The sequence below is a fragment of the Grammomys surdaster genome, unplaced genomic scaffold (assembly GCF_004785775.1).
Source record: "Grammomys surdaster isolate TR1022 unplaced genomic scaffold, NIH_TR_1.0 135, whole genome shotgun sequence".
NCBI lineage: Eukaryota > Metazoa > Chordata > Mammalia > Rodentia > Muridae > Grammomys > Grammomys surdaster.
This window is the reverse complement of record NW_021604593.1, coordinates 5,330,972-5,346,737: the sequence shown is the minus strand read 5'-3', so window position 1 is coordinate 5,346,737 and position 15,766 is coordinate 5,330,972. Positions and strand designations below refer to the sequence as shown.

Here is a 15,766-nt window from a genome sequence, read left to right as displayed (position 1 = left end):
CTCTCTCTCTCTCTCGCTCTCTCTTTCTCTCTCTTTCTTCCTTTCTTTCTTGTATGTGAATACACTGTCATTGTCTTCTAATGCACCAGAAGAGGGCATCAGATCCCATTACAGATGGTTGTGAGCCACCACGTGGTTGCTGGGAATTGAACTCAGGACCTCTGGAAGAACAGTCAGTGCTCTTAACCACTGAGCCATCTCTCCAGCCTGCTAAGCTGTTTTTTGTTTTTAAGAATATCTATTTTATGTGTGTCTCTGTGTGTATACACACATACATGCATATTTATATGTGCACATGTATTATATATAATAATCCTCTGTGTATGTAGTGGTACTCCCATGGGGTCAGACTGTATTGGATATCCTGAAACTGGAGTTATGGGTGGTTGTGAACTGCTCTAGGAGTAAAACCTGGGTCTTCCAAAAGAACATTGACCACTTCCTGTAACTGCTAAGCCATCTATCTGTTAGTCCCTCCTGGGGAGGCAGGCAAGTGCTCTAGTACACGTACACACACACACACACACACACACACACACACACCCACCAAAATCTCTCAATATAAAAATTTTTAAATTTGTTTTTGTTGTTTTTGTATGTATGCGTGCATCACGTGTGTGGGAATGTGTTGATGCATCTGTGTGCACATGTGGGTGGAAGACAGAAGTTGATACTGTATTACTTGGTTTATTTCTTTCTAAATGTTAAGGCAGGGCCTCTCACTTAGCCCAGAACATGGTGATTCATCTAGTCTAAGTGACCATTCTACTCGGGGACCCCATTTCTACCTTATGCCCTGGGATTTCAGGGGAAGCTACCCCGTTCTCTTGGCATTTACATGGGTACTGGGGGTCCAGATGCTGGTCCTGATACTTGAATGGCAAGCTACTTGCTTAATGATCTTCTAAGCCCCAAATTATTTTTTGGCTACACATTTAAAAGTATAAAACCTTCCAAGGCTATACAGAGAAACCCTGTCTCAAAAACCAAAACCCCAAAAAAAGTATAAAACCTTATTTGCTAACATGTTCTTTTTTTTTTCTCCTCTTGATGTTTTTATTTTTTTGGGACAGGGTTTCTCTGTAGAGCTTTACTTACCTGTCCTGGAACTTACTCTGTACACCAGGCTGGTATTGAACTTAGAGATTTGCCTACCACTACTGTCATTAAAAGCCTGTGCCACTATTTGTGAACATGTTTTTATTGTGTATGGCTTTTCTTCATTGGAATCTGCTAAAAAGCTGAGAGCTTATTGTAAACAACCATGAAGTGTTTTTTGCTTCTCCTCTACTTCCTGATTTGAAGTTTGAAATGTGTGTTTAGGTATTTTTGGGTTATGTTCTATTAGGGAAAACATCACCTATATGTATGTTGGGGGGATATGTTCATGTGTGTATATGCACATAGTGCATGTGTATGGAGACCAGAGGTTGACTTTAGCTTTCGTTCTTGCTTGTTCTCTGTTCTCTTTATGTAGCCCTGGTTGTAGACCAGGCTGGTTATAAACTCACAGAGCTGCCTACCTCTGCCTTCTGAGTGCTGGAATTAGAGGTGCATGCCATCATGCCCAGCTTTTCCACTTAATTTTTTTGAGACAAATAGTTTCTCCCCAAACCTGGTTCTCACTCATTTTTCTAAACTGGCTGCCCAGTGAGCTCTAGGACTCCAGCTGTCTGTGTGTCCTCCAGTGCTGCAGTGCCTCTGTGAGTACCTTTTACATGGTTTCCGGGGAGTCAAGCTCAGACCCTTTTGCTTACAAGACTTTCCCCCACCTCAAGACACGGGTTCTCTGTGTTGCCCTGGCTGTCCTAGAACTTGATCTGTGGTCTCAAACTCAGAGGTCCACCTGCTTCTGCCTCCTGAGTGCTGGGATTAAAGGTGTGCCCTCACCTCTCTAGCCCACTTCTGGAATTTCATATAGTCAGGATATGTTTGTTACATAAAAATAGAATAGACTAGGTTTCATGGAGCCTGGAAACTGCCGTTCTGTGAATGTGAATATTGTATGTAGTGAGTCAGAATGTGAATTTTACTTGATGTATATACTATAAAGCAAACTCTTGACAGAATTGTGCTCCTTGCCTGACATTACAGATTTATATTTAGGGGAAAGATGAATTGACTTTAGTTGTTCAGTTAGGTTTTCATCCTTAACAATTTGGATGTTTAGTTATTAACATATAATTTACTAAGGCTCTTCATATATAACTAGTTTGTCTCCTCCTGACTTCTGTTCCTACTCTTACCTACCTGCCCTCCTCTCTCCTCCCCCAGCTCAGTTACGGGATGACTGTGTTTGGGGGAAGTAGTATTGTGACTAGTACAGCGAGTACAAAACCTATTAATTTTCAAAGGGTTAAAGCTACTATTTCTTTGCATTTGGTTAGTAATCTAGTTCCATTGTGAAGCTTGAAGAATAACTTTAAGGACTTAGTGTTCTATGGTGGGTCACTGATTTTTCAAATTTGTGTGTGAGAAAGCTGAAATCTTTTGGCATCTCCCATTGAAGGAGAGTCTGGAGGTCCAGGCACTTCACTCTGCTTCTGCTGCTGCTGCTCTGTAATTGCCTAGAGAAGCTGCGACAGTGTATCTCAGCCTGGTGGTTTAAATAATAAAAGTGTATTGCCTCACAGTTCTCAGTGCTGCAACTCAGACATCTGAGATGAGAGAAGGGTCCTTCTTGGTGACACTTTTCTGTTTGGCTTGCTGTGTTCTCCTATGGCTGTCCTTTGTATTGTTTGAGTCCTAATTTCTTACTAGTCACGTTAGATTAGAACTCTAAAGCTAAATATAAATATTATGCTCTGAGATACTGGGATTTAAGGCTTTGATAAATGAAGTGAGGTGGGCACAGTTCAACTCAGAACACCAACAAAAAAAAAGCATCATTGAAAGTTTGGCCAAGCCGGGAGGTGGTGGCGCACGCCTTTAATCCCAGCACTTGGGAGGCAGAGGCAGGTGGATTTCTGAGTTCGAGGCCAGCCTGGTCTACAGAGTGAGTTACAGGACAGCCAGGGCTACACAGAGAAACCCTGTCTGGAAAAACCAAAAAAAAAAAAAAAAAGAAGGAAAAGAAAAGAAAGTTTGGCCAAAAGAGTTTTCCTTCCTCCCCTCTATCCCTCCCTCCCTTATTTTGAGAAAGTCTCTGATGTAGCCTAGGCTAGCCTCAAATTCTTTATGTTCCAGAAGGATTATCTTCCTCCACTTTCCAAGTGCTGAGATAACATGAATATACTACTGTGTCCAGCTATTTTTCTTTTGTGATGCTACGAGTCGAAGCCACAGCATTGTACTGGCTAATCATCTCATTCTCCCCCACCCCTCCCCACTACGAAGACATTTTATGGATTGCCTAACTTGAAGCTTGTAAGGCATGTGTGAAGTGTGTTGATGGCATGAATTTGTAAGGCATATGTGGAGCATGTTCATGGCGTTGTGTGGTGAGGAGGTTTGTTTTTGTTTTATTTAGTGTTAGACTTTTCAGTTGTTTTTCATTGATTATGTATATTGGATGTGCCCATGTCTGCTATGCTGTGTTGGTGGAGATCAGAGGGGGAATTGGTTCTTGCCTTTATTCCATGTGGCTCCTGGGAAATCATCAGGCATGGTGGCAAGTGTCTTTAACCCCTGAGCTATCTCTCTAGGCTTTAGAAGATAGGTAGGTGTCACAAAGGAAGAGAACACCACTCCAGTTAAAGTGTCTCACTCAGCAAGGCAAACTTTCCTTCTGATCCGAAGGATGCATGCACTCTTTAGAAAACTGAAAGTGAAGCTTTCACTGGAGCAGGAGCTAGCTCATCTGGTGCTATTTAAAGCAGGAGGGAAGGATCTTGCTGGAGCCAACCTTAGAGTTGTTTGAGTTGTCTAGTTTAAAAAAATCAGAGCAAAGGAAATGAAGGAAATCAAATTAACTCAGTTGTGAGACCACAGCAAGATCTTTCTGTGAACACAAATTTTACCTAGTTGGAAGGTAGTAGAACATTTTCGTAAAGGTTTACAAGGTGTGTAGGAGGTTTGCATTCCTTGTAGTTAACAAATCTATACAGCATTTGACAGAAAGGGATATTTAATGTTTCTTACATAAGGACTTGAGTTTTGTTTTGAAATATAGTTACACTTTTTTCTCCTTCCTCTCTCCTACCCTCCCTCCTTTCCTTCCTTCTGTTCCTTTGTGTGTGTGCGCATGTGTTTTGGTTTTCCATGACAGGGTTTCTCTGTGTAGCTCTGACTGTCCTAGAACTCACTCTGTAGACCAGCTGACCTTCAACTCTGAGATCTCACCTGCTTCCCGAGTGCTGGGATTTTAGGCGGTCACCATTACCACTCTGCTTTTTCCCCCTTGTTTCATCATTCCAGAATTTTGATTTTTTTGAACTTGAGTAGTACTTTGGCAAGAAAATCAAACAAAAGACCTTTCTCAGAACACCTTTTTCGTCTTAGTTTTTCCGAGATAGTTTCTCTATGTAGCCTTGGCTGTCATGGAATTCACTCTATAGACCAGGCTGCCCTAAAACTCAGATCTGCCTGCCTTTGCCTTCCAAGTGCTGGGATTTAAGGCGTGCACCGCCACTGCTCGACAACACTTTTTTTTTTTTTAAAGATATTTATTTTGCTGGGCAGTGGTGGCACATGCCTTTAATCCCAGCACTTGGTGGGTAGAGGCAGGTGGATTTCTGAGTTTGAGGACAGCCTGGTCTACAGAGTGAGTTCCAGGACATCCGGGGCTACACAGAGAAACTCTATCTGAAAAAAAAATTATTTAACGTATATGCGCACACTGTAGGTGTCTTCAGACACACCAGAAGGGGGCATCAGATCCATTTATAATTGGTTGTGAGCCACCATATGAGTGCTGGGAGTGGAACTCAGGACCTTTGGAAGAACAGTCAGTGCTCTTAACTGCTGAGCCATCTCTCTAGCACACAGAACACTTTCCTTCCTTCCTTCCTTCCTTCCTTCCTTCCTTCCTTCCTTCCTTCCTTCCTTCCTTCCTTTCTTCTTTCTTTCTTTCTTTTTGGTTTTTCAAGACAGGGTTTCTCTGTATAGCCCTGGCTGTCCTAGCACTCACTCTGTAGACCAGGTTGGCCTCGAACTCAGAAATCCGCCTGTCTCTGCCTCCCAAGTGCTGGGATTAAAGGCGTGTGCTACCACCGTCCAGTGAACACTTTATTTGATTTTGTGTATTTTTCTGAGACAGGGTGTCACTAGATAGAGTCTCTGTCTTGGAACTCTTGTGTTTCTTCTCCTTCTCTACATTCCTTTTCTTTCCCTTCTTCCTTCCTTCCCTCTCTCCCTCTCCTCCTCCCTTCCTACCTTCCTCTGTCCCTTTGATCTTACATATTCTAGGTTGGCTTTTAATGTGCATAGTAGCTTGGGTGGTCTTGCGCTTTGAGATTTCTTCCTTTGTCAAATTACAGGTATTTGCCATCAGCCTGGTTTTATGTGGTGCTGGAGATGGAACAAACACTCTACTAGCCCTTGTAGAACAAATTTTATTCAATAACTCGGCTTGTTTTCTGTTGAACTTTGCTTGTTTTGCGTTGGACCTTAGTTATTCATGCCGTCAATTCTTGATTTGGGTCTTAGTGCTTTGTAATACCCAAAACTAAGGTATAAGCCCCACTTGCCCAAGGACCAGATAACTCCCTGGAATGTTGGGAGTTGTTGTTCTTGGAAAATAACAAATGCCTCATGGGAAAAATAAGTTGCTTATGGGCCTGTCTTTATATAACCCTCTACAAAATGTCTCTGGGCCACTCAGATGGAAGTCCCAGGGAGTGGTTCTGACCAAAGTCCATCTTGGTTAGTATTTAATAAAGATTGCTTCAGATTCGGCTCAAAATGGTAGAACTGGTTTTTGTCATGGTAATCTCAGGATTGACACTATCTAGTCCTCTGTCTAGCTTCAACAATCCTCTGTTGGAAGGCTTTCCTTAATCCATTACATTTCCCATTTCTAGTTGATGTATATATACTTTACATATCATTAAGCTCACTTTTCAAACCATTTATTTTATTTTGAGATAGGATTTCTCTATGTAGCTTTGGCTAGCCTGGAACTCAAGAGATCCACCTATGTCTGCCTCTAGAGTGTTGGGATTAAAGGCATATGCCACCAGTGCTTTTATGCCACTTTAAAGTGTACCATTTAGCTTATCTAGCTTGTTCATTGTGGTATAGCTGCCTCCTCCTCCTGGTTCTACAATGTTTTCATTATGGAAGGAGAGACCGTCTTATGAAGAAGTCACTTTTCCTTTCTAGACTCTTGTAACCTGGGTCGAGAGACTTTCTCTGTGGAGCACATTCTAAATTTTTCATATAAAAAGAGTCATGTGGTCTTTGTGTTTGGCTACTTTAACATATTTTCAGCATAATCATGCTATAATTTGTATATTTTTTTTGCTGAAACTAATTTTATTCCATCAAAATTAGAAAATTTATGGCTATAAAAAAATAGAACTTTTGCTGGGCAGTGGTGGTTCATACCTTTAATCCCAGCACTTGGGAGGCAGAGGCAGGCCAGTCTCTGAATTGTCTACAGAATGAGTTCCAGGGCAGCCAGAGCTGCATAGAGAAATCCTATTCCAGAAATAGCTAGCAACCTAGCAAGCTAGCTAGATTTAAATATGCTTTTTTGGGGGGCTTGGGGCTGTACCTCAGTGGTATTACATGTGAGATCCTAGACTCAATCCCCACTACCATACTCATTCCCCAAACTTAAGAATTTTTGTTTTTTGTTTTTTTATTTTACTAAAACTAAAAATGATAAATTTATTTTGTGGTGTGTGTAGGTATGTGTGTTTATGAATGAATGCATTCATACCTACATGTATACGTATACATGTATACATGTGTGAATATTGGAGTTGGGGGTGGGGGTTGGTTCTTCCTTCCTACCATGTGAGTTCTGTGAATCAAACTCAGGTTGTTAGTCTTGGCAGCAAGTGCCTTTAACTGCTGGGCCATCTTGCTAGCCACAAATACACTGTTGCAAACCCCATGCCACTCCTCCCCGACCCCCATGGTAGCCCTGTGTAGCCCTGGTTGTCCTAGAACTCTCTGTAGAACAGGCTGGCCTTGAACTTGGAAATTCATCTGTCTCTGCCTCCCTAGTACTGGAATTAACGTCGTGAGCAACCAACGCTCAGGCCCAAGACACTCTTGGCACACAGCTCAGCATTTGGGAGGTAGACAGTGGAGGACTCTGACTTTGAAACTAGACTGGCTTACATAATGAAACTGTCTTCAGAACAAATTTAGAAAAAAACCTCATGTCTTGAGAAAATTTGACCTAGATTTCTGTAGTGAGACATTTAATTTAAATCTTGTTACTGAGATGTAGTTGCATTCATGAGATGTCGGTGTAAGCACATTTCATACCAGCCTCAAGTGCTTTTTATACACAGTAACTCATCTGCAACTCTAAGGGGTAGAATGTTTCTCATTTTGTACAAACTAACATCCTGGGACTGGAACTAAATAAAGAATTACTTCCTAGTAGAAGAACTGACAATTAGATGTGTGTTTTGCTACCTATTTACTTTGGTTCCACATATCCAGATTCCAGGTACTATCACCCTTCCTTTGTCTCATTGCTTTTACCCCTGCACAGCCAAAGTGAAAGTAGTACCAAGACGATTTTTTTTGGGGGGGGGGGGGCTTTTCAAGACAGGGTTTCTCTGTGTAGCCCTGGCTGTCCTGGAATTCACTCTGTAGACCAGGCTGGCCTCGAACTCAGAAATCCACCTGCCTCTGCCTCCCAAGTGCTGGGATTAAAGGCGTGTGCCACCACCGCCTGACACCAAGATGATTTTTATCGGAAGAAAATCATAAGGTTTTTTTCTAGGCCCCTTTAAAAGTATCTTGAGAATAACATAAACAAATGTAAGAACAGAAAAATAATGGAAATTACAGTCTTCCTTTTGAAATAAGAGTAATTGTGATCCCTTCTTTCAGTTCTCTAATGCTGGAATTACAGTTACTGTACTCAGCTACTAATAGAAGTTTGAAAGGCTTTACAACTTTTTAGAGGATAAGAGTTTTATGATAAAATAGTATAAAAATAGCTTTATAGTAAGCTTAAAAATAGATTGACTGTAAAATATCTAAATGAAAATTTCATTTGAAAATGTTAATAGTGGTGTTGGAGAGATGGCCTAACAGTTAGAGAGCATATATTGGTCTTGCAGAGGGTTTCAAGAGGACCAAAATTTGGTCCCTAGCTCCCAGGTCAAGTAGCTCACAGTCACATGTAACTTTAATGCTAAGGTACCTGGCAACCATATACTTGTTAGCACACATGAATAAAACAAAAATCTTAATTCAGCTCTTATTTTTCTTCTGTCATCTCCTCCTCCACTGTTATTATTTTTAGGCAAGGCCTCATGTAGCACAAGATGGCATGTAAGTTTTTGAATAATGTTAATACTCAGTTGATGTTTGCCTTTTCTTCCCCAGAAGAAACACAACTCAGTAATACCCTAAGCCATTATACATTGTACTCTCATCCATTGGGGCAAATTTTTTCAGTAAATGTTTATTAGTACTTACTCTGTAATAAACCCTGTCATGTTTTGATCTTTAGTTCCTATATTTATTTGGTGGGGTTTAGACTCAGGACTATATGCATCCTAGGTAAGCTTTCTGCTACTGAGCTATTATTTCATTTTATAAATAGAGTGTTTGAATGTTGGAAACACATTCAATGCAAGGAAGAAAACTGTTAAAGTGTTCACTGGCCCTGTAAGGTCTCGCTGCTCAGCCTAACAATCTGAGTTTGATCCACATGATAAAAGGAGAGAACCCAATCTTTCAAGTTGTTGTCTGACCTCCATATACTTGGCATATGCACCTCTTTCCCTGCAAATAAATAATAAAAAATTTATAGCTGGGTGGTAGTGGCACATGCCTTTAATCTCAGCACTCCAGAGGCAAAGGTAGGTGGATCTACAGAGCTAGTTCCAGAACAACTAGGGCTACACAAAGATACCGTGTCTCAAAACCAATAAATAAATATTTTAGAAAGTATTCACTTAATGTTTTTAGATTAGGGCTGAAAAGATCAGTTAAAAGCACTGCTTCTCCAGATGATCCTGGTTTAATTTTCAACATGCACATGGTAGCTCACTTCTGTCTGTAACTCCAGTTCCAGGGATCTGATGCCCTCTTATGGCCTCTTCAGAATATACTTGTAGGCAAAACCGCCTACATTTTGAAAAAGTCTAAAAATGTTTTCAGGTTAGAAAATTAGTTTTTAGCCATAGTTGTCAAGTCATGTGATGTGTGTACTGAACTACTTCGTTTTCTTTTCTAGTGACCTAGTAGGAAAACATCACCATGGCTACAGAAATTGGCTCTCCTCCACGATTTTTCCATATGCCGAGGTTTCAACACCAGGCTCCTCGACAATTATTTTATAAGCGACCTGATTTTGCACAGCAGCAAGCAATGCAGCAACTCACCTTTGATGGAAAACGAATGAGAAAAGCTGTAAACCGAAAAACCATAGACTACAATCCCTCTGTAATTAAGTATTTGGAGGTAAGTACAGTGGCCAAGGTGCTTTTTTTTTGTTTGTTTTTGTTTTTGTTTTTTGAGACAGGGTTTCTCTGTGTAGCCCTGGCTGTCCTGGAACTTACTCTGGAGACCAGGCGGCCTCGAACTCAGAAATCCACCTGCCTCTGCCTCCCAAGGGCTGGGATTAAAGGTGTGCGCCACCACTGCCCTGCTCGCTTTTTTTTTTTCCTTTTAAAAACTTATTTATTTTATGTATATGAGTGCTATATCTGCACACCTGCATGCCAGAAGAGGGCATCAGATCACATTATAGATGGTGTGAACCACCATGTGGTTGCTGGGAATTGAACTCAAGTCTTCTGGGAAAACAACTAGTGCTCTTAACTGCTGAGCCATCTCTCCAGCCCTGGCCAAAGTGCTTTTTAAAAAATAAAGAGTAGCAAGTATTACTTGTATTTCTTGAATTAGTGAGATGGATTAGCATTTCACATGTTGAGTTCATTAATTGTCTTCTGAAAATGACTCAATATATGTGAAATAATAAGTGACTACCAACATAGTAGTATTTTGAGATGCTTGCACTGAGAATATGCCGTGTCCTACTTCTGAGTTCTCAGAAATACATTGTAGTCTGGAGGAGGTGCTCTGTACTTTCTTGAAGATGAGTACCTGCAATAGTCACAGAGTATGTTAGAATAAAAGGCTCTCAGCTCTGCTTCTCTACTTTTGAGTTCCTTATGTACTTATGTTAGCCTGTCAAATGTTACAGTTCCATTCATTTGGTTTTGTCTGCTTTTACACCTAAGCAGTAGTTACTGGCCTGCTTGTCAGATGTAAGGACACTTTTAGACTTTAGTTTTTTCTTTCTTTTAGGTTTCTTTCTTTTTCTTAGCGCAGGCTGGCTTTGAATTCCTGATTCTTTTCCTCCATCCCCCAAGTACTGAGATTTATGCATGTGATGTCACACTGGTTAATTTAGTGTTTCTTGACAATTTCATTTGGGAAACTAGAGTATAAAGCTAGAGTTTGAAAACAATAAAAAAGCCAAAAACAAAATACAAGAAATTGTTCTGTGCTAATGGTTTTGGCAGAAATATGGTTGTCAGTCTATCCTTACCCCCTCCCCCCTTGACTTACTTATTTTTATTTTATGTGTATGATTGTTTTGCCTGTATGTCCACTGTGTATTATGTCCCCTGAAACTGGAATTAACAAGCTTTGAGTTACTGGTGCTTTTGGAGAAGCTAACTGTGCCTTTAACCACTGGCTATTATTGCTCCAGTGTGCCCCCCCCCAACCCCCATCCTAATTCCATTTATTAGTGTATGTGAGTGAGGATGTGTTAGGGATCAGAACTGGAAGATGCTGGCACATGCCTTTAATCCCAGCACTCAGGAGGCAGAGCCAGGCGGATTTCTGAGTTCGAGCCCAGCCTGGTCTACAGAGTGAGTTCCAGGATAGCCAGGGCTACATAGAGAAACTCTCTCAAAAAACCAAAAGAAAAAAGGAACAAACAAAAAGGAAAGAAAGTACCCTGGCCTGTTGGATACTCCTTTAATCCTAGTACTCAGGAAGCAAAAGTAAATTGATCTTTTCCAATTTCAGGCTGCCCTGGCCTATGTAAGGAGTTGTGGACTAGCAAACACAACTATCTAAAAAAGAAAGAAAAAGAAAAATCATAACAGACATGATTCCTATTTTCACCTTCTTAAACACACATTCACAGTTGGGGACTGGAAAGGTGGCTCAGTGTTTGAGAGCATGGGCTGCTCTTCTAAGGACCTGGTTTTGATTCTCAGTATGTACATGGTGGCCCATAACCATCTGTAATTCCAGGTTCATAGTATCTGATGCTCTTTTGATCTCTGTGAGTACCAAGCATGCATGTGTTGCTTGGTGCCTACATGCATACGAGTGAAGGCAAATATTTGTATACATAAATTAAGAAATACACATTAGATCTCAATAATTAAATTTACATGATTGTTGAAAGGCCATATACTCATTAGTTAATTTGTTTTTAACAGAATAGGATATGGCAAAGAGATCAGAGAGATATGCGGGCAATTCAGCCGGATGCAGGTTATTATAATGATGTAAGTATAAATCATTCTACTAGCTTATTAACAACCTCCTTGTTTGGTGATGTAAACCTCAAAGAATGGGAATTCTGGTTCAAGATCGTCTCTTACATTTTTATAAATAACATATTTCCAGAAGGGTAATGGAGTATGTCTGTATTTACTTTGATTTAACTTTGTCTCAACCTCAATATTCCTTTAAATTTAATGATGAATAAACTTTGGGGGCAGAAAGCAATATTCAAATGTTAAACATTCTCAAATTCTTTTAATACAAATTTTAATTTGAAGTTTGGGTTTTTGCTAACATGCTTTGCTGTATTGACTTTGTGAAACAATTTAGGAAATATGATACTTAAATAGACACTGAAAGTAGGTTCCAGATTAATGCTAATAGGTGTTTAACTTTGTATCTTAATTTGCTTTTAATTAATGTAGAACACCTTTTAATCTCCTAATGGCTTAGAAAATTATCCTGACGTTTTCATTAGGTGTTGAAAATAGTTATCTTGCCATGTACTGGTATACCTTGTTTTTTTCCTCTGTTTTTACCCAATGTTCTTTTTTCTTTTTCTTTTCAAAAGCTGGTCCCACCTATAGGAATGTTGAATAACCCTATGAATGCAGTAACAACAAAATTTGTTAGGACATCAACAAACAAAGTAAAATGCCCAGTATTTGTTGTGAGGGTAAGTATTTGATTAGATATTTATTTGAAAAATTAATACTTATTTTTACAAATGTATTTGACAAGGCTGGACAAGGTAGCATAGGCCTTTAATCTCAGAAGCAGGAGGTTCAAGGCCAGCCTGGTCTATAGAGTTCCAGGACAACCATGATTACATAGAGGGAGACACAGACTGAAAAACAAAAATATGTGATAAAACACAAACATTATACTAAATGTATATCCAAGATAATAGTTGCTTTACTACTACTAATTTTTCTTTTGAACCCGTTCTTTTATCCATTTTGTCCACTACTGTTAGGATAATGTGCTCTCAATGGTTTTTATCATGTTGTAATTTCCATAAAATTCTGTAATATGTAGGTTCATGTTACAGCAAGTCTCAGCATTACTCTTGAATAGAGAAGCCTTTGATGCTGTTATTGGAAAAGCAGCATCCCAAGGTGAATGAAAAGCTGTCAGGTGTTGCTAGGAAACTATGATAAATTACATTCAACAGTTCTGTGGAAGTGTGCCCAGTAGTTTCTTTGGAATTTAGCCAAGAATATATTCACATTATTCAATATATTTTCTTTGGAATTTAGCCAGGAATATATTCACGTTGTTCAATATTTTAGAGGGATTTTACATAAAAAAGGTTCTTTTCCATACTAGCCAGAGATTCAGTTCATTTTCCTATTGATGATAGTGTAGTCATTTTATTCAATTCCTTTCTCTGTGTAGCCCTGGCTGTCTTGCAACTCACTCTGTAGACCAGGCTGTCCTTGAACTCACCACATTCCTCTACCTGCTGAGTGCTGGCATTAAAGGCAAGCACCACCATTGTCCGGCCACTTGAGATTTATTTATTTATTTATTTATTTATTTATTTATTTAAAATCTTGAAAAGTAAGTAAGATCGAAAAGTAAGTAAGAGCTGGGCAGTGGTGGCACACACCTTTAATCCCAGTACTTGGTAAGCAGAGGAAGGCGGATTTTTGAGTTTGAGGCCAGTTGGAGGACAGCCTGGTCTACATAGTGAATTGGAGGCAAGACCCTCTTTCCAAAAAGAAGAGAGAAAAAAATTTATTTTTATTTCTGTGTATGTAAATGCACTATGTGCATGTTGTATTTGTGGAGGGTCTTTTATCTGTTAATCTGGAGTTACTGGCAGTTTAAAACTACCATGTTAGTGCTAGGAGTCAGATTTAGGCTTTCTACAGGATCGATCAACAAGTGCTCTTAACTGTAGAGCCATCTCTGACTATGAGATTTCATTTTAAATTATGTGTTTACATCCATATCTCTGTGTATGCTAGTAGTGCAGGTGCCTTTGGAGGCCAGAAGAGGGTGACCAGTCCTCTGGAGCTGAAGTTAAAGGTTTTGAGGTGCCTTATATGGATGCTGGCAATTGAACTCAGGCCTTTTGTAAGATCAATATATTCTCTTAACCATTGAGCCATCTCTCCAGCCCCCTTGGGTTTTTTGTTGTTGTTGTTTTGTTTTTTTGTTTTTTGTTGTTGTTGTTTTTCCCCAAACGTAACTATTATTGTATTTGTGGGCAGGGGCCTCTCCCTCATGATTTATCATGATGTATATGGGGAGGTCAGGGTCACTTATGGAACTGCTTCTTTTCTTTTACCTTTATGTGGGTTCCAGGGTTGTGCTCAGGTTGTCTGGGTTCTCTGGAGCTGGAGACCAGCAGGTGGTAGTTGTGATCTATCTGATATGTTAGAAACCAAACTAGTCTTCTGGAAGAGCAGCAAGCACTCTGAACTGCTCCAGCAGTCTCCAGCCCTTTAATGCCCTTTTATAGTATAGAAAACCTTTTGAAATGAAGCCTGAGTATTCTCTATCTTTATTTCCTCCCCTTATTACTAGAGGTAGAACCTAGGGCCTTGAATTTGCTCTGAATTACATTTTTAACACTCCCCTCCCCTTCTTAAGAAAAAAATAAAAAACTTACAATATTTGTATTGTAGCCAGGCTGCCCCAGAACTCTTGGTTCCCCTCATCTTTTCTGTGTGGTGGATAAGAATTTTCCTGTAGAGATCAAGTATAAGATCTTGGGGGAAAATTTGTGTATATTAGAGACAGAGTCTACTGAAACTTACTGAGAAATAAAGCTGTGGCCTCTGTATTTACAGTTTAGTCAACTGAAGAATTGAGAGGATTGGTATCATAGCAAATAACAAAATCTATTAAGATAGTACTTTATTTAGAATAATCAAAATATGACTTACTGATAAGGCAATAAAGAGTCAAATCACAGACACTTTCATTTTCCAAATAACCTTAACTTTATGTGCTTTCTTTATGCACACCTAATTTTGAAGTACGTTTTTACTTAGGGTATTAGAATTGTTCTGATGTTTTGTATATTTATATCCTTTATGGAAAATGAGTGAAACTGAACAAAAGGAAAAGCGAATTATGCACACACAGGCACATGTGTTTGATGTGTGAGATCGAACTCAGGAGCCTTGTGTTTTATAGGCAAACCTCTAACATCACTAGCCCCTCTTATAACTTTTAAAGAATATTTAGTTGTAGGAAAAGTTTGACATTTTTAATGTTCTCAACATGTAATTGTTTTGTTTTGCTTTCGGAATGGGGGTATTTTTGTTTCATTTTAAAGATAAGTTCTCATTATATTATCCTACCTGGCTTGAACTTGCTTTATAGACCATGTTGACCCTGAACTCACAAAGATCTTCCTGCCTTTGCCACACAAGTGTTTGGGATTAATGGTGTGTGCCAGATGCCTGGCCAATTGCCTGTCTGTCTGTCTGTCTGATCACTCACCTATTTTTTTCTTTCTTTCATTCATTCATTCATTTATTCATTCATTCATTCGGTTCTTTTCGAGACAGGGTCTCTTTCTCTCTGCAGCCCTGGCTGTCTGGGACTCACTCTGTAGTCCAAGGTGGCCTGGAATTCGGAGATCCAGCTGCCTCTCAAGTGTCATGCAGCTAAGAATGATCTTGAACTTGTGTATCCTGCCTCAGCCTTTACGTGCTATAACTGTGGGCCTCTGCCACAGACCTGACTTTATACTTTTTTTTTTCTTTTTTTTTTTTTTTTTTTTGGTTTTTCGAGACAGGGTTTCTCTGTGTAGCCCTGGCTGTCCTGGAACTCACTCTGTAGACCAGGCTGGCCTCGAACTCAGAAATCCGCCTGCCTCTGCCTCCCAAGTGCTGGGATTAAAGGTGTGCGCCACCACCACCCGGCTGACTTTATACTTTTTGAGGTGAGGTCTTAAAGTGTAACTGAGGCTGACTTCAAACTGGTGATTTTTGTACATAAGGCATGCAAGTGCTTTAATAATATGTGTACACCATCACACTGTTTTTCTATATATGTTTGACAAATAGCAGTTCAGTTTTTTATTCAGTCACTTGAACTTTTCTGGTGACCATCTACCTTGTTTTATATTGTTCTACTATGTAGCCTAGAAAAAAGTGAAATCTTATGAAACATTATGATTTAACTTTTTTTTTTG

General features: G+C 39.7%; 1 protein-coding gene across 6 annotated transcripts in view; it reads left to right on the top strand.

The window, feature by feature from the left end:
- Nucleotides 1-15,766, top strand: part of Wdr33 (WD repeat domain 33) — a 109,478-nt gene that overhangs the window by 18,599 nt on the left and 75,113 nt on the right. For all 6 annotated transcript variants that reach the window (XM_028762807.1, XM_028762804.1, XM_028762805.1 and 3 more), the window contains exons 2-4: nt 9,314-9,540; nt 11,544-11,612; nt 12,182-12,286. In XM_028762807.1, the coding sequence (XP_028618640.1) occupies nt 9,337-9,540; nt 11,544-11,612; nt 12,182-12,286 (378 nt within the window). In that variant the 5' untranslated portion in view covers nt 9,314-9,336. The remainder of the gene's footprint in view (nt 1-9,313; nt 9,541-11,543; nt 11,613-12,181; nt 12,287-15,766) is intronic.